The following is a 24,546-nucleotide window of genomic DNA, read 5'->3' as shown; positions in this document are numbered from 1 at the left end:
AGGGGTCATCATTAAGCCCAACCCTATTTAATGTTTACATGGCCCCTCTCGAAGATGTGGTTACCCCCTTCGGGATTAAAATAATAAGCTATGCAGACGACACCCAATTAGTCGTCTCACTTTCCCAACTGGACAAATACCCAGACAATCTGCAAAACTGCCTTAAAAATATCCACAACTGGATGTGTGAGTCATCGCTCAAATTAAATGGCTCAAAGACTGAAGTTATGCTTCTGGGTAAGCAATGGACCACCATCCCTCCTTCCGTCTGGCCAGATGAATTCGGGGAAATCCCCGCCCCGAAACCTGAAATTAAAACTTTAGGAGTATGGCTAGAACCCGAGCTGTCGATGAAAACTCAAGCTACCAAGACAGCAGGGACCTGCTTTGGCCTAATGCGCTCCATTCGGAAAATCCTTCCATTACTTCCTCCCCCATCCAGGAAACTCCTGGTCCAGGGACTAGTGCTTGCGCGGCTGGACTACAGCAACATGGTATACCTTGGAGCCCCAGAAGCTACCATGGCTAAACTCCAGCGTACGCAGAACGCAGCCGCCCGGTTACTCTGGAATCTCCCTTCCAGAGTATCAGCCAAACCAGCAATCCAAGCTCTCCACTGGCTTCCAATACGCCAAAGGGTCGAATTTAAGGCCCTGTGCACTGCACATAAACTGCTCAATGGGTCTGGCCCTGCCATTCTTAGAGACCTGGTCACTCCCTACAAAGCGCCCAGGTCCCTTCGCTCGGAGAATGAGAACCTGGCCAATATCCCCAGACACCGGAAGACACGTACTGGTGGCCGTCGCTTCTCGGTTAAAGCATCCACCAGATGGAACGCACTTCCCCGCTCCCTCCGGCTTGAACCTAATCATCTGATTTTTAGGAAAAAACTGAAAACGCTGTTGTTCCCTAAATAGAGTCCCTCCTTTTCTGTCCTCAGATCTTCATAATTATTATAGCGCGGGGATGCCCTCGGGTCACCAGGCGCTTTACAAATCGCTAAAATAAATAAAAATAAAATTTATTAATATGAACCCATTTGTGTTCTCAATATCAGCCGAGGCGCTCCTACGGATTTATTTACCCATCATGGGTCCCAGATAAACTATGTGGTGGTGTCGGCATAGACTTGTCTCTATCATATAATGTGTAGCGTCTTCCCCAGCCCAATACCTGCTGAATGCTTAGGCCACACACATAGCTGGAAAAACAAGTCTTTATTCCTCTGTGTGTACCTGTGAACTCCAGCTCTAAGGCAAGCTCTCAAACATTCTATTATAACGATTACATCATACAGTGATGTGGAGTCCTCGGTGAGCCAGAAAGTTTTGTTCTATATCATCCAAGACACTACATCTCCCCTTCTGTTAAATGCAAAATTGCAAATGTTTAGAAAATCATGAAACAAACACAAATATATACATATATAGAAAGATGTACAGTTAAATACAGTTAAATATCTTCAGTTATTCTTCTTGGCAGTTTGATCTGTGGACCCAATCAGGGTACTGGAAGCTGTAAATGGTTGTCTTCAATGTCAGAAGTTGCCAATGATGGTAAGGAACAGGGCTCGGAGGAGAGAACTCGCTATACACGTTCGGAGAGTCGTACACGGCCTGGGGTCCACTTTACTGGGAACCGCAACCGGAACCTTTTCGCTATATTTGCATAGCACTCTGTTCGGGAACAGGATAAGACCTTATTGATGAAATAAATTGGGTGACCTCCGAGCCCCATTAGATACCACGATACCTACGAATATTTACAGAAACAAGGATTGTAACCGTTGCTGCATACACTCATACCGAGTGTCATTGGTCACGGGCCCGGCTGGGTCGGAACTATCACCAGCTGAGCGACCTTTTGACGTTCACACGGCCATCTAGCCCTGAGGAATCGCGAATGCGATGAAACACGTGTCGGCTGGCTGTATACTGCATTAAAGACTCCAAGATTCACTCGTCTGCTGGAGTTCTGTTTAAAACTTCTGTCAATTGGTGTTCAATTTGATGTGACAGTGTTACTTAACATTTTACATACCTAATTCAGAGTGCATCGGCAATCCCTTTATTCAGACAGCAGTATTTTTTCTACTTAACCGAGTGGTTTAAGGTTTGCCCACTCGCCGATTAGCACCTAGGATACTCATTGATTTGAAATTTGTATGCGTATGAACTGGCAGTGCACCCACTAATAACTGATCAAAAAACCTCCTGTTTCCCTATATACATCATACAGTGATGTGGAGTCCTCGGTGAGCCAGAAAGTTTTGTTCTATATCATCCAAGACACTACATCTCCCCTTCTGTTAAATGCAAAATTGCAAATGTTTACAAAATCATGAAACAAACACAAATATATACATATATAGAAAGATGTACAGTTAAATACAGTTAAATATCTTCAGTTATTCTTCTTGGCAGTTTGATCTGTGGACCCAATCAGGGTACTGGAAGCTGTAAATGGTTGTCTTCAATGTCAGAAGTTGCCAATGATGGTAAGGAATCAGTACCAGTCATAGAGTTTTCAAACTCAGTATTTCTTTCACCATCTTCAGCTGAAAAATGATGAAACACAGGCCTGAAGTAAGAAGAGCCTCTGGTAAGGGACTTCTCTGGTCAGTCACCATGTGTCCTGTAGGCACTACGTGAAATGGTTTAGCATCGTAAGGAGCATCAGGTTTTCTTTTCCCTAGCTGGTGAGTAATCCCCAAATACATAGATTTAAAATGTCTATTTTTGAACAAAAACCCTCGTATGAATTACGTTTTCATTAGTGTCTCATTCTGTGGTCCATTGGGTATCTTGGTTGCCACTGCTCTCCCAAGCATCAAAGTCGCAGGACTTTCACCTATGGTCAAGTGAGGTGTCAAACGATAAGCTTGTAAAGTAGATTTCATTACTGTTTTCAAACTGAGGTTCCCAAGAGATTTACACTACACTGCTTTCTTTAGCAAACTCTAAAATTCCTCAACAATGCCACAGGCCTGTGGCCACAAGAGTGTGATCTTTTCATGCTATGTCCAGATGCTCCAGAAATTCATTGAATTCTTTGCTGTTGAAGGGTAAACCATTGTCAGGCTTCAGAATGGCTGGCAAACCCCATTTTGCAAACTTCAAGTTTTTTGATTACACGCTTATCTGTCATGGATGAGAGATCTTTGACCAGTGGAAAATGTGAATATTCATCTATAATCACTATTAAACAATGTTATCCCACTTAGGTTGAAACATGCTATGCAAACAAATTATGGATGGAATGCTGAACTAATCAAACCTTCACCTCCAGTCACAGATCTTTTTGTACTTGGCACCCTGAGTGGGAAGGGAATGCCTAGATGTGGGTCACATGCTCGCTGTGTCACTGCAGTCAAGAAGATATCCTGGCTGATTAGGGTTGATACCCGGAAACCAATCCTAGGATGCTTGTTTCTGATGCAGGCAGAACCTGGCTTGGCCATTTGTGTTGGATTGCTCCAATGGCAAGCAGGGTCAAGACTGATTAAATTTGGAATGGCATGGTGAGCAAAAATGCGATGGATTTAGATCCTGATATCTGTACCAGGGTAAATGTTTGACATTGTTCAGCATTCCATCCATCAATTGTTGTTTTTGCATGACCTTGAATGGACACTCTTGAAAAAATATTCAGCAGGATTCTGATCCTTTCCCGGTTGATGCAATGCTATGCTATGGGATTTATAAATTGCGCAGTAAACCAAATGCATTCCAGTACTGGTTGGATAATTAAAACCACTGCACCAAGATCTGGCTCTTTTGTGCTATAACTCTCCTGCCTGCTCTCTCTTCTTTGGTCTGATTCTATCGCTGGGACTCACCGTTGGTGTAACCAGTCACTTTATAAATGGTTTTTGATTTGATTCGAAGAATAGGACTGAAACACACACTATACAAATCCCAAAGATTGACCCACTTCCTTTTAATTATTTGACAAAAGAGCATTTCAAGGAACATTTTTTGTCAAAAGGATTTCAAAGATTTCTCTTTCATAGGGGCAGGGGTGCAGTCCCCGCCATCTGTCAGCCAATGGTTTCTCCTCTGCAATGGTGTAGGAGCGTCTAGCATCATTTTATTTTTCATTTGCCAGCTTGTGCATTGAGTTGAGGGTCATGGGTGGGGGAGGAGGAGTGCTTGTGCACTCCCTAGTCCCAAAAGGCACATGTGTGTTTGGCCGGCTGTCTCAGGCTGACCAAAATACACATGCGCACTTAGGTTTCTCCAGCCTGGCTGCATTCACCAGACGATCTGGACAAACCCACACAGACTCCATGGTCTGAGCAGGGCGTCTTTTCCACCCACTCAGACCAATCTCTCCGCTGCTCTGCATCACAGGGATTGGCTAGGAGTCTATCCCAGTGGCTGCTGGGACCTAGGAAACGGCCAGCAGGAGCAACGCAATGCTGAAGGCGGCCAGCGGCATCAGGTAGTTTTTTTAATGATTTTTAAATCCACCTTTCCCGTGCTCACTCTTCCCCCGCTCCCCGCACTCCACCCACCCGCCCCACCACCCTTTGTTACAGGTGGCCACCACTGCTGTGAGTCTTATGGGACTGTCCCTGCTCACACTGAAAGGTAGGCGTCATGAACAGCACCCCCAGAGATGCAGGAGTCGGATTTCCAGCTCCTTGATACAAGGACTCAGTTCAATGCACCAATGTGAATTAGAAAACCAGTTTGACTGCAACTCATACATATCCCATGGAGCAGTACTTTTCAACATCGTCAAGGAGTTTTCCAATCCCTCGGCCAACTCCAACGACATCACCCCCTCTCAAGCCCTCTGCGACTCCCTAGCCTCATTCTTCCACAACAAGATTGCAGACATCCACAACAGCTTCGACAACCAACCCGGAGCCCAACCCACCCAACCACATGCTGAACACTCTCCCCCCGCGAACACCCTTAACGACTGGAACCCAATCCCCACTGAGGACACCATCCGCCTGATGAACTCCATCCACTCAGGATCCCCCACAGACCCATGCCCTCACCACATCTTCAACAAAGCAGACTCCGTCATAGCACCGCACCTCCGAGACGTCATCAACTGCTCCTTCAACTCCGCCACCTTTCCGGAAAACTGGAAACACGCTGAACTCACCGCCCTTCTGAAAAAACCCACAGCGGACCCCACCAAACTCAAAAATTACCGCCTCATCTCGCTCCTTCCATTCCCGGCCAAAGTTATCGAGAAATCTGTCAACAACCAGCTCGCTGCTTTCCTCGAAGCCAACAAATCCCTCGACTCCTCACAATCCGGCTTCCGAGCAAAACACAGCACTGAGACCGCCCTCATCGCAGCAACAGACGACATTCGAACTCTACTGGACAATGGAGACACAGTCGCCCTCATCCTTCTCGACCTCTCTGCAGCATTCGACACAGTCTGCCACAGCACCCTTTTACAATGCCTCAGCAACATCGGAATACATGGAAAAGCACTTGAATGGATCACCTCGTTCCTCACCGGAAGAACCCAGAGAGTCCGCCTTCCACCATTCAAGTCCGAGGCCACCGAAGTCATCTGTGGCGTACCACAAGGTTCCTCCCTCAGCCCCACCCTCTTCAACGTATACATGAGCCCCCTCGCGACCATCGCCCGCCAACACAACCTCAACATCATCTCTTACGCGGATGACACTCAACTGATCCTCTCTCTCACCAAGGACCCCAGCACCACCAAAACTAACCTACACGAAGGAATGAAAGAAGTTTCTGAATGGATGAAACACAGCCGTCTGAAACTGAACTCAGATAAAACAGAAGTCCTCATCCTAGGTACATCCCCCTCTGCATGGGACGACTCTTGGTGGCCGGAAGCCCTTGGAAAAGCACCCATCCCGACAGACCACGCACGGAACCTAGGCGTTATCCTGGATTCTTCACTTTCAATGAACAGACAAGTCAGCGCCGTATCCTCATCCTGCTTCAACATTCTTCGCATGCTCAAAAAAACATTTCGCTGGATCCCCACCGAAACCAGGAAAACAGTCACCCATGCTCTGGTCACGAGCCGACTGGACTACGGAAACACCCTCTACGCAGGCACTACCGCTAAACTCCAAAAGAAACTCCAACGAATCCAAAACGCCTCAGCCAGAATCATATTAGACATCCCACGCAACGAACACATCTCTGGTCACCTGAAAGACCTCCACTGGCTACCCGTCAATAAGAGAATCACTTTCCGACTGCTAACCCACGCACACAAATCACTCTACGACATCGGACCAGAATGCCTCAACTCAAGACTGTCCTTCTACACCCCCTCCCGCCAGCTACGCTCCTCCAGCCAAGCCCTCGCCACTGTCCCTCGCATCATCAAGACCACAATGGGAGGTAGATCCTTCTCTTACCTGGCTGCTAAAACATGGAACTCACTCCCCACTCACCTCCGCCTTACCCAGAACCACCTAGCTTTCAGAAAGCAACTTAAAACGTGGATATTTGACAAGTAATCCTCCTCCCCCTCCTCAGCGCCTTGAGACCCTCTGGGTATGTAGTGCGCTATATAAATTCTCTGACTTGACTTGACTTGACTTCTGGTTATAATCAGTCCCACTAGATGGGCTCAGTAACACAGTGGGCCACCAAAGCCTCTTACATAAATGAAAAATACACTTAAAATAACACTATGAAACCAAGCATAAAAATGTTAAAAAATTATTTTTTAAACTGAAGACTAGTGCGTGAAATATGAACGGTAGATAACCATACAGAATGCATAAATAAATTGTGCCATGCATAAACTGGCCTGTGAAAATAATATCCATTACCTGACCAATTAAACCAATATGAACATGTTTAGCAAATTTGTAGTATATTCACATTATCACTACTTCTAAGCACAAGCTGCACCAGCCGGCGCCCAGAGCCGGAGTTGGAGCCTCAAACATCAAACGCCAAAATTCACGCCAACATTGCGACTTGCAACTTGAATTTGTCCTCCAGTACACGCACCGGGTCTGTAGCAGCATTAGGGGGTCCAGAGCTCCTTATTCAGCATGGGGTCCTAGGAGACCCATAGACCCATAGATCCATAGACCCCATCCTTCACGCGGATCTCATCAATCAAGCCACAGCGACTCAGGCGCCAATAAGCCATCCAAATCAGCCCTAACATGAGGACCAGAAACTCTACTTTAATTCAACCCCAGAAGAAGCCCCGACCACACAGCTCTGCTAAGAGACGGAAGGCGAAACTATTTTACCCTCCAGTACTAGAGCTAGGGGGACCTCACCTAGTCCCAGGGCCCTGGGACGGGGAACACGCAGGAGCAGTGGGAGCGACTGGAGCAACTCCAACTTCTCCGGGACAGCATAGTGATTTCAACGTGGATCAACCGGCTCCCTCCCTCCTAGCGCTCCCCCTGACTGGCATCACGGGGATGCCTCCTAGCCCCCTGAATCCAAATGCGCACAAGCCCAGGCTCAGCATTAAAGACCGTACAAACTGTTCCACTGGGAACAGAGACATTAGAAGTTTTTTGAACCCTAAAACATCCTCCACTCCGTACAATTGGTCCATCAACAACGTAATGGAGGAAGAAGAATTGAACTCAACACTCGCAAGCCCTCGTGCAAACAGGATACCCCTCTCACCAACAATACTCATCCACCAGAGCGGTATTCCCCTTAAACCCTCGACGCCGGACATGGTGGTACTTGGGTCCACCCAACTAAACATCATAGCCCAGACTTCCCCTCCCCCAGTGGACGGCCAGTGGAGCAGCCCACCTGCAGTCAAAGCGAACATATGTACCCCATCAGACAGTACTCACGTTGACAAGAGAGGAGACACAACCCCGCCCATCTTACCGATGCACACAGACTTGATCCATAACTCTTCCGCCATTAAGGAAGGTGTAACCCAACAACTATTCGACGGGACCCCAACTCACTCACTGAACTTACCAAGATCGGGCCGTCCAGAATACGATAAAACGTCCCTATCCCCGCCCACCGATAGCGGCCTTGCAAAAACGAACCACTTATCATTAATCAGCGAAGCCCTCGTCTCAATGACAGGTGCCGCGATAATGCACGCGGACAAGCTCGATGTGCAGATTAACATTCTACAAATAGTGGCAAATTTGATCTCGGGGATAGATTCAAAACTGGACAACTTGAACGCCCTGATAGGCAGAGCACAGGACAGCACACAACTCAAGTCAGAGTCATGCAGCTGCATTCCGATCCTGCACAGCTTAGAAAAACTTCCAAATATCATGACCACACTGATAGAGGACCTCAAGGGCGAGGCAAATAAAAAAAAACGTTTGAATAGCAGACCATCGATTACACAGGGTCTAGCCCAGGCACACGCCATGGACAACAGCCCAGTAATTCCCTGCCCAAGCAGCTCGGAAAAGCCAGCTCCCCTGGCCTCGTCTTCTGCTGGCGGGACAAGAACACCTCTGACCAAGGCTGAAAGCCAAGTCCACCAACAAACCCTTAAGCCGCTCAGCCCAGAGCCACAAAACCTGTCAAGGAAAAACAAGAAAAAACTAAGAAAACTCAACAAGGAGAAGAAAAATAACGCATACGCCTCCAGCATTATTCACAATTGGTTACGACCTAATAAGCAGCCTCACTACAACACCATCATAGACGAAACATCAAACTTGGCAGCTCCAACGCATACAGTAGAAGTTACAGGCCCATCGACTGGAAACCCAGGCTCATTTACTTCAGCCCCGGATCCAAGCCTGTTAGCTCTGCCCATGGCTTCTGAACCCGTTACAGCACCAATAATACAAAAACATCCGCACGAATCACAGGCAACTAGCCACGATGAAGCCATGCAACACACCGAGGAGTACTGCCAAACAAGCCTTGGGAACCCAGCGCAAACCAAGTTTATAATGAGCGAAGCATCAATCTCCGATAACTCAAAAACTATCAATGTTACTCTCGGAGACCCTCTGAGCGCCCCCCATGGGCCAACATCCCTTAAGCTGGAGCAACCCGCCAATAGGCAATGGAACAAGAACTGCTCCCTTAGCCTAACGCCCACGGAGGCACCACAACCGACAACAGGACCAAATCAGCTGACAAACTTTTACCCGCCCGGTTTGACATTGAAACTACCAACTGAAGTCCATGGTAAAAAATGGCTTAACAAGGTCAGCGCAACTCATACAAATGAAAAGGACTGGAAAATACTGTTATACCCAGAATACACCTCGCAAGGAAAATGGGACATCCTCAACCGAAGTAACCTCCTAACACTCTGCGCAAACCTCCCGGGATTGGAAGGTATAAACACCAAAGACATTGAATCCATCTCTTTCCTGCCCCCGGACGCGGAAGAAAAAAACGAAACAACGGAATTAACTTTCATCAGCCCAGACCTGGCGGAGGCATTGAGGAGCCAACAACCCCTACTAGAAAGCTGGGGTATAAATATAAAGGCAAGGCCGACCCAAAAATATCCCTCAATTCTAAAACAACGATCCCACACCCTAAGCCGGACAATCAGGCACAGGGCGTGGTGGACCCTACACTCACAAACGCTCCTCCCATCCATCGCCTAAAAATTGAGTCTGTCCTCCAGGGGTGCAAAGGCAGCATAAACAATAGCTCAACCAACGGAACCCCAATTAAGATTACAACCAACCTCAGTCAAGGAAAATGATTGTGCATAACTAGGGGTCACCCAAGCAACGACTGGTCCTGGCTGCCATCTGCACTAAATCTCAGCTCCTAATACAGTTCGCCCGGCAAACTTAGCCCGAACATCTCAACACTCGGTCAACGAGCGAGAAAAAACTTTAAGGACAAAAGAGAAATTCACCGAGAGTCTAAAAATATTAACGTGGAACGTCTCATGCCTCAAAAAGCTGCTACTAAGCCCAGATGCGGTGAAATTCTTGGAGGAAGCAGACATTATATGCACACAGGAAACTTGGCTGATTCAACCACTCTCGCTAAGAGGATATGCAGAATACAGTAAAGCAGCTAAAAAGACCAATATATTTGGGAGACCCTCAGGGGGGAATTGCGTTTACATAAAACACGCCTTGAACATAGAATTTAAGGAACTACACAATCAACCAGACACCCTACAGGCGGGCATCCTGAAATTCCCCCACTTCAACAACGGAACTCCACCAATACTGCTAATCAATACTTACCATAACTCGCAGGAGAACTCATCTAATTCGTTCACACTTGCAAATCAACTAGAAACTTTACTGCTAGCCCATCCATCATTAGACTGCATCATCCTTGGCGACTTTAACATCCACAACATAGGGGTCTCTACCAAGCAAAATCAACAACGCGGGGGTCTAAAGCACTGAATGATCTCTTAAAATCTTACAAACTGGCGACGGCCCACACATTGCACTTAAAGAAGTCCCCGGGAGCCTTGATCGGGCACACATACAACAACCAAACGACGATCGATTACATCATCTTAAGCGATAAACTGCAAGATAAAATGACAAACTTCATGGTTCATCAACGCAATGATAGTGATCATGCAGCTCTAACAATCACCATGACCTTACTAGTGCAATCACGATACAAACCGACATGCATGGGTGCATCGGACGGCCAAGAATTAATAAAGCTGCCCAGAAGAATTAAATGGGGACAGGTAGCCACAGCAACCTTTAACAATTGGGCAAACACGTGGGCAGGCTGGCCCCCGCACAAACACAACCAGGAGATAATAGCCACATGGGATGGAATCACCTCGACCCTAGCGGCAGAACTCAGGGGAGGCGGGGACAAACTAAGGGCAACCCACTGGCACCCTCCGATGGCCTTCGGATTCAACGCAGAAATTAAAACTAGCGCAAAGGATTTAAATAAAAAGCATCGCACAACCAAAAACAAAATCCAACTGCAAGAGGTCGCTAAGAGCCACTCCATAAAAGTGTGGGCTGCAAAGCGTAACCACTGCGAGGCACAGTGGCTGAAAATCTTCAATCTGTTGAGCCCCGCGAAGTCACAAGAGTTCTGGAGTTACATTAGTCAACCTGGTAGAGGCATAAATCATAGAGAAAACTCCCTTGAGGCATCCGTCTGGGTCTGTCATGTAAAAGCGCTTTATAAGGAAGAAGGATTAACTACCCAGCCATATCACACGATCCCACAAAAAGTGAGCCCGTTCCTAATTACTAATCCAACACCCCCCCCCCCCCCCGGAAAAGCTCTAGTGTCCAAAATATTTTAAAAAATTAGACCAAATGGTGCACCGGGCCCAAATGGCCTACCAGGCCACTTGTTTAAATCAGACATCGAATTCTGGTCGGAAAACTTGACCTGTCTTTTTTCTGACTGCTGGCTGTCGGGGGCTGTGCCTGATTCATGGCGAGGCTCGCTCCTGCACCCAATTCACAAGAAAGGGACCAAATCAGACCCAACAAATTACCGCATGATTGCCCTGCTGGACATCGAGGGCAAAGCTTACGCAAGCGCCATCTTGAAAGACCTCACAGACTGGGCAAGTGAAGAAAATCTCCTGCCATTCTGTCAAACCGGCTTCAGACCAGGGTCCTCGACCATAGACAACATCACAGCACTCTCTTACCTAGTCAACCGAGCACGGCTGTGCAAAAGTCTCCCTTTGTTCGCCTGCTTCATCGACTATTCCGCTGCGTTCGATGGAGTAGACCGCACCATCTTATGGAGAAAGCTGGCCCATTGGAACATCCAACCCTCCCTGTTAAGAGCAATACAATCTCTGTACCAAAACACCTGGGTAAGAATTAAACTTTCAAACGACTCTGCAACTGACAAGATAGAAACGAATCGCGGTTTAAAACAAGGGTGCGTGCTGGCGCCCCTACTATTCAATTTATACACTGCAGACATGGAGACAGCCCTGCAGGGGGCTGCCCTAGCAACGCCAAAGATCGGGGCAACCAAAATACACTTCATGCAGTATGCGGACGACCTCGTAATTTTGGATCACACAAAAACAGGACTCCAAAAGGCACTCACCGCTCTGGCAATATATAACAACAGAAACAGTCTGGTAGCAAATCTAACTAAATCAAAAATAGTCATTTTTGGGCATTACCCCCCAAAAAAAAGAGCAAAATGGAGCCTCGGCCATCTAACTTTGGACATCATTCAGAAATATATATACTTAGGAGTCTCCTTTCATGAATCAGGGTTGTGCGGTACCCACTTAAAGAAAATACAGGGTAAAGGTAAGTCCATCACCTTTGCCCTATGTAAACTACAGGCCCTCATATACAGCCCAACAGCAATGGCCATCCAAAGAGTCCTCAAGGCCAAGTTAATGCCGGCCCTTAATTACGCACAACAGGCGTATCCAGGCAAACTGAATAAGGAGCTGGAAAAAATTCATTGTGGGGCATACAAGAGACTGTACCAACTACCGAAATGCACTAGAATCACTCTAATCCGTCCGGGATTCTCCCTCAATCAACAAACTCTGGAAGAGATGGCAGCCCTAAGTAAATATTATTACCTGACTACCGCGGCACGCGACAACACAATGAAGGCCGTCCTGAAACACATATTCATCGAACCTGGGAATCCCTGGTCAGCTACCATCGAAGCAGCCAGGACACAATTGAATCTGGCGATCGAGTCGTGGAACTCAGACCTTGTCAACTACTCGACCATCAAATGCGCGATAAAGAAGCAAGTGCGCGTATGCTCCCGGGACATGGACTTGCAGTCCCTCACGAAAAGAGCCTTCCATGAGTCCCTATGCCTGCCCCATACCGTGCACAATCCTCGAAACCATCTCACGCAGGCTGTGGGCCTCCCAGCTCTCTGCAAGATTCTTGCTTACAGACTACACCCCCTGCCGCTGGAAGAACTATATCACTAATGCAGGCACAGGTGCTCGAGACTGCAGACTCTGTAATTACAAATGAGAATCACTGGCCCACTTACTATTTTGCTGTCCTGCCCTACGTGCACCCCGCACCCTTTACCTTAGGCCCATTCTTAGGGCCGCCGGGACACGCACAGCCAAGGAAGCAATCCATCATCTATACACCTTGAGCATAGTAAAACAGATGGCCTCATTTGGAAAATGTATACAAAAAACTCGGCACGAACTGCTAGCCGCAAAGGCCACGCAGGAATAGAGACTCCGTCGTGGGATACCTGGTGGCACTCACAGGTCCCCGACCGCGTGTCCCCTCATGAACTATGGGAACTTCTCATAAATGCTTGTCCACAGAAATTTTGTGGTTTTAACTTTTTTTTTTTTTTTCACTTTTATACCTTGGTCTTAATGTAATGGTTTTAAGTAACCAAACAATAAAGTTATTCATTCATTCATTCATTCATTATTCATTCATTCATTCATACTTCTAAGCACTATGCTGAATTTGAGCAGAATCGAAACACCCATAAGCCTATAAATCAATTTTCCTAGGATAAATTGCACAGCATACCTTCTCCCTGTAAATCGACCTCTGGCTTGATAGTTCTGTTGCGAGACCCTTCTATGAATGATCTGTAAGCTGCGTTTTTTCAGTATATGATCACTGATGTATTATAGAGCAGGGTTTGGGGGAGTGTGCAGGGTTTGAGTTAGTGTGCCAGGGGTTTTGGTTAGTTTGCAGGGTTTGGGTAAGTGTGCCAGGGTTTGGGTAAGTGTGCCAAGGGTTGGGCAAGTGTGCCAGGGTTTGGGTTAGTGTGCCAGGGTATTTGGTTAGTGTGCAGGGTTTTGGTAAGGGTGCCAGGGGTTGGGTAGTGTGCAGAGTTTGGGTTAGTGTGCAAGGTTTAGGTTAGGGTGCCAGGGATTTTTGTTAGTGTGCAGGCTTTGGGTTAGGGTGCCAGGTGTTTTGGTTAGTGTGCAGGGCTTGGGTAAGTATGCCAGAGTTTGGGTAAGTGTGCCAGGGTTTGGGTTAGTGTGCCAAGGGTTTTGGGTAGTGTGTAGGGTTTGGGTTAGGGTGCCAGGGTTTTGGTTAGTGTACAGGTTTTGGGTTAGGGTGCCAGGGTTTGGGTTAGTGTGCCAGGGTTTTTGGTAGTGTGCAGGGTTTGGGTTAGGATGCCAGGATTTTTGTTAGTGTGCCAGGGGTTGGGTGGTGTGCAGGGTTTGGGTTAGTGTGCAGGGTTTGGGTTAGTGTGCCAGGGGTTTTGGTTAGTGTGCAGGGTTTGGGTAAGTGTGCAGGGTTTGGGTAAGTATGCCAGGTTTTGGGTAAGTGTGCAGGGTTTGGGTTAGTGTGCCAGGGGTTTTGTCTAGTGTGTAGGGTTTTGGTTAGGGTGCCAGGGTTTGGGTAAGTGGGCCAGGGTTTGGGTAAGTGTGCCAGGTATTGGGTTAGTGTGCCAGGAGTTTTGGTTAGTGTGCAGGGTTTGGGTTAGGGTGCCAGGGTTTGAGTTTGTATGCCAGGGTTTTGGTTAGTTGTCAGGGTTTTGGTAAGTGTGCCAGGGGTTGGGTAGGGTGCAGGGTTTGGATTAGGGTGCCAGGGTTTGGGTTAGTTTGCCAGGGTGTTGGTTAGTGCGATGGGTTTTGGTAAGTGTGCCAGGTTTTGGGTACTTTGCAGGGTTTGGGTCAGTGTGCAGGGTTTGGGTTAGGGTGCCAGTGGTTTTGGTTAGTGTTCAGGGCTTGGGTAAGTATGCCAGAGTTTGGGTAAGTGTTCCAGGGTTTGGGTTAGTGTGCCAAGGGTTTTGGGTAGTGTGTAGGGTTTGGGTTAGGGTGCCAGGGTTTTGGTTAGTGTACAGGTTTTGGGTTAGGGTGCCAGGGTTTGGGTTAGTGTGCCAGGGTTTTTGGTAGTGTGCAGGGTTTGGGTTAGGATGCCAGGATTTTTGTTAGTGTGCCAGGGGCTGGGTAGTGTGCAGGGTTTGGGTTAGTGTGCAGGGTTTGGGTTAGAGTGCCAGGGGTTTTGGTTAGTGTGCAGGGTTTGGGTAAGTGTGCCAGGGTTTGGGTAAGTGTGCCAGGGGTTGGGTTAGTGTGCCAAGGGGTCTGGTTAGTGTGCAGGGTTTTGGTAAGTTTGCCAGGGGTTGGGTAGTGTGCAGAGTTTCGTTTAGTGTGCAAGGTTTAGGTTAGGGTGCCATGGTTTTGGTTAGTGTGCAGGGTTTGGGTTACGGTGCCAGGGTTTGGGTTAGTGTGCCAGGGGTTTTGGTAAGTGTGCAGGGTTTGGGTAAGTGTGCCAGGTTTTGGGTAAGTGTGCAGGGTTTGGGTTAGTGTGCCAGGTGTTTTGGGTAGTGTGTAGGGTGTGGGTTAGGGTGCCAGGCTTTTGGTTAGTGTACAGGTTTTGGGTTAGGGTGCCAGGGTTTGGGTTAGTAATGTTTTTTGGGTTAGTTTATGTTTTTCTGCGAGCATCTTACTGGTATTCGGAAGTGCTTTATTCTCCCAATCTTAGCTAATAAGGGCTTCGTGCAAGTTAAGCCAGCACTACTCAATTTGCAGTTATTGACAAATGTATGGGAAATTTTTAACATTGTCAACTTCCTCTCCGCGGCTGTAAGAACCATAAGGAAAATAAGCTAAGCTCAATATAACAAATGTTTTAACCCATTGTCGTGTCTTGATGTAACTTACCCAAACTGCCCTTTCGATTGTTTTATGTATGTAAATATTTGTATATTTTTAAATGTTTTTTATATGTAAATCATCGTTTTATATTTATCTTGACATTATATGTCTTTTAGTATGCTTTTATGGTTTTCACATGAACTGAATGAAGTAAATATGACTGACTGAGTGAATGTCTGTGGGAGTGGTGCCAGAAGAGCAGAAGATTGTGAATGAACTACGGTATGTCAGTGGCAGAGGAAAGGAAAGAAAATCTTTCTACTTTCACCTCTCCTCTGTTATACACACAAAATACCCATGTAGCAGGTTACCTTTGCAGGAGCAGCAGCAGCAGAGAATGATACCCAAAATGATGAGTATCACAGTCACGATGGGCAAGCCAATCATCAAACCAAAGGCCGTAACTAACCACGAAAATAAAAAGCCTGAAAAGAAAGGAAATGCATGTGTTATGTCACAATTAGTCTGTACATGAATCAAATAGCATACATTCATTAATATCATCTACTGATTCGAAAATCTGCACTAGAAAAATTAGCTAATTCATCCATGTAAGTTAAATATATTTTTTCAGGTCTCAGAAAGCATCTTAACCCCTTGGCTGGTGCCGTCGGCCAAAGGTCGTCACGTGCACTTCCTTGGTAGTGCTGCGAACGTCCGTTGGCCGACGCTGCCCCACCCGTTTTTCGAACGTTCCGCACTGGAGCTGAACGTTCGACGCAGCCAAGGTGTTAATCAATCAGTCATTTTACAAGTTTATTCTGTAGATACAAAACTACAGCCAGTACTTCTATATAAAGTAAACAATGCTTCATTTGAAGTAGCTAAGATTTTAAAATGGCAGATTAGGTGGATCAGGACAGTGCGAGTCTCAAAGAACGAGCTCCCTAGGCAAATCAAAAAAATCCACATAGGAAACGTCACAAGGAAAATCCAAAGTGCAAACCTTATTTACAGTTTTATGATTCAATACAGGAAGCAAAGAGATTAACTAAATAATTCAATTGAACACCAGTATCATACATCAAGGCTGACATTTTCTAAGTATAAAGTCAGATCTGAAAGTGTCATACAGTCTGCTAAGTAAAAGAAGGGAAAAGCTCTCAAACCAAAAGTGGGATGGTTATGCCCAGACAGGGGTCCCTTGCTCGTTGTGCCACTGGATTCAAGCAAGCCTGGCTGATGAAGGGTGACATACCCAAAAACCGGTACCAGGAGGCTTGTTTCTGGTCCAGGGAAGACCCAGCCTGGCAGTTCGGGCTATTCCTATGAGGAACAGGGTCAAGGCTGATTTGCATATGGCTGGTTCCAAACTGGGATGGCATAGTCGGCATAAGAACTATGGGCCTTATTTATGAAGGACTTGCGCCGCCGGTGCGTCACTTTTTCCCATGTTAAAAGTGACGCACCGGCCGCGCAAGTCCTTCATAAATAAGGCCCTATGGATTTAAACTAGATCTCTTGACTGAGGGAGAATGTTTGATTTGTTCAGCATTCATTCCATCTTTTGTTGCACATACACAGTCATTTTAAAGGTGGCAATGCACTTCAGTCTGCCTTAACCTTAAAATTATATGCAAATTCGACTTTGGATTAAAAGGTACTTCCAAAATCTCAAAATACTTTAACTGTACCTATATGTTACCCCTACCATCTCCCCTAGGTGCCCGAGTGGTAGGGTGCCTTGTGACTGTAAGCAGGGACAATTTAAAAGATATTTTGTAAACCCTGGTGAGGGAAAAACTGCCAATTTTGTTGTCTTCATTGTAGTGAATGGCTCCAGAGACTAACATTGAGATATTTAATTTAAATATACATATTGACAAAAGCCATGATGTAAAAATATACTTCAATGTATGAATTTAATAGTTAAGATAAATCCAACAACTTGCCACTGCTAGATTTATAATTAATATTACAGAAAATAAGTTATTAATGGTTTATTTCTGTAACCAACATCTAGCTTTCCAGCTGCCCTCTCACAGGCATTGCCAAAGCTGCTGTGAATGAGGTGCAACATATCCTGTCAAAGAAGCAATAGCTTTCCTGTGGGTGGAGAAGTGCACACTGCAGGGAGATGGCAGGAAGGGAGTGGCGTGTCCTAACTGGAATTTAAAAGGAGAATCAGATTTTGGGAAAGCCCAGGCTTACCCCTACATCCTGCCTCCCCAGCCATAAAGGGGCTGGAATTACATTCATGCAGGGGCTGGAAGGGATGTGTTTGTGAATCTTAGCAACACCAGGGGGTTGACTTAGCCTCATCTTCATCTGCATGAGAGACTTTCTCCATTTTGGATCTTGAGAGAATCGGGCTTTCTGGGTCAAGAATATGCCTCACTTATGGCGCACCCTTATGGCTCACCTATAGAGGATTGGGAGGTGAATCCAGCACCTTTCCTAATGGCCATGAGGAGAGTTTTCCTGGAAATGGTGATGACTTGCTCCCAAACCCTGCTTTCTGTTTTTGATTTGAAGTCATAATGTTGTACTTTCTTTGCTGTGGGGGTGGGGCTTTACCCTTGCGATGTCACATGCAAATAACATACTATGTCTATGCTGCTGTTTCTCTGTAAACTTAATAAAAATATTTTTGAAAAAAAAGAATATGTCACACCTAATTAGGTGGTATCCTGCATCCCATTGGTCAGGGGTGCCCCTCTGCTTGATGCCAAGAAATGTTCATAAATATGAAAGAGCTTTGTAGAATTGTCCTTCAATAAATACAGCAAAAGATGGTTGCATATTCCAAATAGAAGGTTTATTTCAAGTAAAGAATATATATACAACATAAACCTAACATGGGAAAATAAACTAATCATGGAACAAAATAATACATAAAATAAAGAACACATGCAAGAACAAGATAGCTATGCCTCATTGAGAAGTGCTAAGTAGCAGGGATCAGTATAAGGCTGTAATGTATCCCATTTGGGGACACACGTGCCTGGGAACTCAGGCTGGACTGTTCCTATTGGACTACTTTGCGCAGGGCTGGTCTCTGTCTACAGGGTCATATTGGGTGAAAAATCGATGGACTGATATGTGACCCAAGCGATCCCCAAAGGCTCAGATAAATTCAAGCATCCCCTTGTTGTTTGGCTACATTTTCTGATGGATAACAGTACCTCTGTTTTGCTGGTTTTGGAGTTATGTGTTAAACGTAATACAGAGTGCATCTCTAAGTCAAATTTAGCTAGCATTAGACCTCACTAAGCAATCAATTGGGCTGCAGGGTGCAATAGTCAAGTGCTGTTTCAAATTAAAACACACAGAGCCCAATACTTTAAAAACAACGGTCAGCAATCAACAACATGGCAAGCCGCAATCACAGGAGCAGCCTCACGAAGTACTTGGATCAATCCTTAGTAAACCGGTAACTTGGGAACCTTTGGACTCTGCCACTTTCATTCAACTCTTTATAAAAACTACTTAACTATGCAATAATCAGAATCTCTTTCCTAAAGGATAAAGAGGAGCTTGCAAAAAGAGGACATGCCTGGATGATTGGGTTATTCAAAGCTTAACATGAGTGTCATACTTAGCCTGCACACACCCATTTCATGTGAAACTAAAACTGTTGCAACGTCATCAAAAACCTGCTTGGCTTTACTTCGGTGAGAGAAGTTTCTGATTATGCAGTTCAAACAAAGATGATCTCCAGCACCTATCCTGCATCTGCTCTATGATGGCCATGGAAAGGAGGCATCTCCTTAAACTTTCACAAAAAATTAAAGGGATCTATACTTGCAAGTGGGCTGTCATATGCTGTCTAGAGTAGGCCTGGGTGGTGAATTTGGGCGCTCAGCGGAGGAGTCCTGAGTTCCAGAATTCCACCTTTCAGGCGAAAGCGAAGTTATTTTTTCATTCACTCCTTAACGAGAACCCGTAAGACTTTGGACTGACACAAATGGCTACTGACTGCAACAGCACAGATTTATTGGCGATAGCAAATTAATTGCTTGAGCAGCTTTTATGCTCGAGAGGTTGCTGAGTGGCTTTTCAAGTGGATTTTCCTCTGACTCTAGCCGTTGGACTTGTTGTTTTTGTGTGAGAAGGTTTTTAAAAAAAAGAAATCAAACAGGAAGGAAGCTTCCCAGAGTCTCCATCTTCCTGTTCCTGTCCAGCAGGCTCCTCCTAATGCTTCGTCACTTTCCTGGTCACTTCTCATTGAGATTTGGAGCTGGAAGGATCCATCTCCTTGTTTGCTGCATATATACAATTGGATTTAAGGATTTTGTGTTTGAGATTTCAAAAGTAAGTGGAAAAACTGGTGTATAAGTGTATTGTTTGTTTGATTGTGGACAGCACCTGGATTTATTTGTCCTTTTATTCAATATTTTATTGTGATGGGTTGTCTACAGTTTTAGTAGGGGCCAAGTAACTTTTTTGCATTTATCTTCTTTTGTATAGGAAAAAGGTTGTACATTTCAGTGAATGCTTTCTCCATGTTTTTTAATAAGTTTGCAATATTGATTTAATTCACTATGTTGCCCAGTCTGCCAATGGGCATTCAGCCAGTAGGCCCACTACTAGTCATGGGTGCATGAAACAACTGTTTCTGAGGTGTATGTTGAATTGAAATATCACTTGGGTAATGGATGATATTAGATATATTGCAAAATGGGTTTTTTGGGGGTATTCATGTTTTTTTCAGTGTATAAGTAGGTTAATTATATTTAATGCCTTTGAGGATATGTATATTTGTCAAATATCTGAGCCCAGTTAATTTGTGTATTTGGTTTTGCTGAATGCATGCTCTTTTTTTCAGTGTTACCAATCTATACCTCTGACCAGTGTGTAAGTGTGTTTGCCATAGGCCACCATTTGTCTTCGTTCCCCATGCCTTCTTCAAAGTTGTTATGACCATGTGGCTGGTGTATATTTTGTGAAGGCATCCAATGTGTTTTTGCCATAGGCCTGCATGTGTTCTTTGTTTGTGGCCATGCCTCCTTGCTTGCTGTTTCACCATGTGGTCAGTGGCCATTTTGTGTAGGCAGCCAGTGTGCCTTTGCCATTGGCCTCCATGTGTTCTTTGTTACCAAAGCCTTCTTGCTTGTTGCTGTTGACTATGTAGCACTGGCAGGTTCAACTTTTGTGTGTCTAGCTAATGTTGCCCTTTGCCGCAGACTTGCATGGATGGTTTAGACTGATTTGCATATCGCCAGGTCTAAACTGGGGTGGCATGGTGAGCAAAAGAATGATGGATTTAACACAGATCTCTTGACTGGTGGTGAATGTTTTTATTTGTTCTGCATTCTGTCTATTAATTGTGTGTGTTTGAATTACACTCTCTGTTGCAATCACATAAACAGGTTGTGTAAAAGCTGCAAAATAAAACAAACTACTTCAGACACTTCAGGCATAAATTTAGGTACAATAAAATAATATCCCCTTATATATATGTACAAAGAAAACCCACCCTCTACACCCACACAACATGCCCACCCTCACCCCAAACAAAACTGACCTCAGACCCAAAGTCTCAAAAGAAAGTAACTCCCAACTCCATTGCCACCCTCTCCACTCAGGGTCAACAAACAAGTCCCTCCCACCAAAACATATTTTTTTTAAAGTGCTAGAAAAAAGCATTGGGGATGTTAGTTCAGAGCTCGCCCAGGCTCTGCTCCAATGTTGTGAGCCCGCTCTCCATGGAGCTGCAGGATGCAGCGCAGCAATTGCCTGGCAATGTTGTCAGTGTGGGAGGGGGTGGCAGCAGTTGAGCAAGCTGGCGGCGGCAAAGGTGAAAGGATGGCCAGGAGGACGGAGGATTAGGAGGACCGGCTGCACTAGAGCCTGGCTGAAGTGCGTTTGTTCCCTCCTACTACTATTCCAGGACCAACAGCCACTGGTACTCTTGCTGGATATGCTCCAGCCACTGCTGCTGCACAAGAGCCACTATCTCTTACCTGTTGGGTGGTCCAGCTGGACTAGGTATATTGAGAATAACAAAAAATATAAATTGTAAATAATGCTCTGTGCAAATAATTTCTTTAAATTACTGGGTGGCACAGTAGCCGTACGTTACTAGTCCACTAGGGCCATTGGAATTGGATGTGATTAAGATTAGGAGAGTCACAAGGGCATTTTTCTGTTTTACCCTCACATGACTTGGCGGAAAAGCACTGACTGTGTGTCAGAAAGGTAATAAAAGGCAGAATATCACCAGATAAAAAAAAACTGTGATTTGATTATCTTTTTCGTCTAAAGGCTTTTCAAGTAAATATACACAGGCACTTTGAGTTGAAAAATAAATTACCTCTCATTCATGAGAACGGCATTATTCATTATGGAGTAAAAGTAGTGTGTTGTGCTAAAATAATGAAGCCATGCTTATTGCTAGCCAGCGCGTCGGGTAATTTGTTTATTACTGTCAGCAGCTGGGGCAGCAATAATTGGCAATTATCTACTTTTGTTTCCAATGGATCTGCCCTTCTCCAAATGTATTTCTAGTTTCTAAACTGACTCCAAAGAGGCATATGAATAATAAATAAGATACTACCTCATCACCTCTAAAGGGTGTTCTAACTTATCAAATCCACGCCTACATTTCTGTGCAAACGAGCCATGGCCCACCAAGCCCAGCAGTAAGAGCTCTCCATTTAAAGGGTGTCCTAACTCATCTAGCCCCAGCCTCCTTCTAGGCATAAACGAGCCATGGTCCTCCAGCTCTCCAAAAACTGAAATGAAACTGTCTCAGTGCCTCAAATGTAGAATGTCAAGTCATAAAATTTGTATAGCGCACTACATACCCAGAGGGTTTCAAGGCGCTTAGGAAGGGGAGGAGGATTATTTGTCAAATATCCACGTTTTAAGCTGCTTTCTGAACGCTAGGTGGTTCTGGGTGAGGCGAAGGTAAGCGGGGAGTGAGTTCCATGCTTTAGCAGCCAGATATGAAAAGGATCTGCCTCCCATGGTGGTCTTGTTGATGCGAGGTACAGTGGCGAAGGCTTGGCTGGAAGAACGTAGTTGGCGGGAGGGGGTGTAGAAGGACAGTCGAGAGTTGAGGCAATCTGGTCCGATGTCGTAGAGTGCTTTGTGTGCGTGGGTAAGCAGTCGGAAAGTGATCCTCTTATTGACGGGTAGCCAGTGGAGGTCTTTAAGGTGACCAGAGATGTGTTCGTTGCGTGGGATGTCTAATATGAGCCTGGCTGAGGCGTTTTGGATTAGTTGGAGTTTCTTCTGGAGTTTAGCGGTGGTACCTGCGTAGAGGGTGTTTCCGTAGTCCAGTCGGCTCGTGACCAGAGCGTGGGTGACTGTTTTCCTTGTTTCGGAGGGGATCCAGCGAAATGTTTTTCTGAGCATGCGAAGAATGTTGAAGCAGGAAGAGGATACGGCGCTGACTTGTCTGTTCATTGAGAGTGAAGAATCCAGGATGACGCCAAGGTTCCGTGCGTGGTCTGTCGGGATGGGTGCTTTTCCGAGGGCTTCCGGCCACCAGGAGTCGTCCCAAGCAGAGGGGGATGTACCTAAGATGAGGACTTCTGTTTTGTCTGAGTTCAGTTTCAGACGGCTTTGTTTCATCCATTCTGCGACTTCTTTCATTCCTTCGTGTAGGTTAGTTTTGGCGGTGCTGGGGTCCTTGGTGAGAGAAAGGATCAGTTGAGTGTCATCCGCGTAAGAGATGATGTTGAGGTTGTGTTGGCGGGCGATGGCCGCGAGGGGGCTCATGTATACGTTGAAGAGGGTGGGACTGAGTGAGGATCCTTGAGGTACGCCGCAGATGACTTCAGAGGCCTCGGACTTGAATGGAGGAAGGCGGACTCTCTGGGTTCTTCCGGTGAGGAACGAGGTGATCCATTCAAGTGCTTTTCCTTGGATTCCGATGTTATTGAGGCGTTGTAGAAGGGTGCTGTGGCAGACTGTGTCGAATGCTGCAGAGAGGTCGAGGAGGATGAGGGCGACTGTGTCTCCATTGTCCAGTAGAGTTCGAATGTCGTCTGTTGCTGCGATGAGGGCGGTCTCAGTGCTGTGTTTTGCTCGGAAGCCAGATTGTGAGGGGTCGAGGGATTTGTTGGCTTCGAGGAAGGCGGCGAGCTGGTTGTTGACGGCTTTCTCGATGACTTTGGCCGGGAATGGAAGAAGCGAGATGGGGCGGTAATTTTTGAGTTTGGTGGGGTCCGCTGTTGGTTTTTTCAGAAGGGCGGTGAGTTCAGCGTGTTTCCAGTCTTCCGGGAAGGTAGCGGAGTTGAAGGAGCAGTTGATGACGTCTCGGAGGTGCGGTGCTATGACGGAGTCCGCTTTGTTGAAGATGTGGTGAGGGCATGGGTCTGTGGGGGATCCAGAGTGGATAGAATTCATCAGGCGGATGGTTTCCTCAGTGGAGATTGGGTTCCAGGCGTTAAGGGTGTTTACGGGGGGAAGATGGTCAGCAGATGGTAGGGTGGGTTGGTTTCCGGGTTGGTTGTCAAAGCTGTTGTGGATGTCTGCAATCTTGTTGTGGAAGAAAGAGGCTAGGGAGTCGCAGAGGGTTTGAGAGGGGGTGATGTCGTTGGAGTTGGCCGAGGGGTTGGAAAATTCCTTGACGATGTTGAAAAGTTCCTTGCTGTTGTGGGCGTTGTTGTCAAGTCGATCCTTGAATGCTGTTTTCTTGGCTTTTCGGATCAGTTGGTGGTGAGTGCGGGTGGCGCTTTTGAAGGCGTCCTTGGTGCTGGTGGTTGGGTCTTTTTTCCAGGCCTTTTCAAGGGAGCGGCAGAGTTTCTTGGATTTCTTAGGAACCATGAGGCCTTCTTGCTGCCAGGTTTGCTTTGACGTTTTTTCAGTGGTGCTAAGGTGTCGGCGGTGTTGGATAACCATAGGGTGAGGTTGGCGGCGGCTTCGTTGGCGTTAGAAGAGAGGGCTGGGGAGTTTCGAAGGAGCGATGCGGAGATTTGGTCCGTGGGGATTTTGTTCCAGTTTCTTTGCAGGGTGGGTTGGGAGTGGTTGATGGGTTTCGGCTTGTTGTAGGTGAAGTGAACGCAGCTGTGGTCGGTCCATAGGAGATCCGTAGTGTGGCTGAAGGAGACATGATTGCTGGAAGTGAAGATGGGGTCGAGTGTGTGACCTGCG

General features: G+C 46.2%; 1 protein-coding gene across 3 annotated transcripts in view; it reads right to left on the bottom strand.

Annotated features, from left to right (window-relative positions):
- LOC147740926 (uncharacterized) overlaps positions 1-24,546 on the bottom strand; it is a 758,774-nt gene that overhangs the window by 137,999 nt on the left and 596,229 nt on the right. For all 3 annotated transcript variants that reach the window (XM_086936040.1, XM_086936035.1, XM_086936046.1), the window contains one exon: positions 15,813-15,926. In XM_086936040.1, the coding sequence (XP_086792166.1) occupies positions 15,813-15,926 (114 nt within the window). The remainder of the gene's footprint in view (positions 1-15,812; positions 15,927-24,546) is intronic.

This window comes from Lissotriton vulgaris, chromosome 1_1 (assembly GCF_964263255.1).
Source record: "Lissotriton vulgaris chromosome 1_1, aLisVul1.2, whole genome shotgun sequence".
NCBI classification, from domain to species: Eukaryota; Metazoa; Chordata; class Amphibia; order Caudata; family Salamandridae; genus Lissotriton; species Lissotriton vulgaris.
This window is presented reverse-complemented; position numbering and strand designations above follow the sequence as displayed.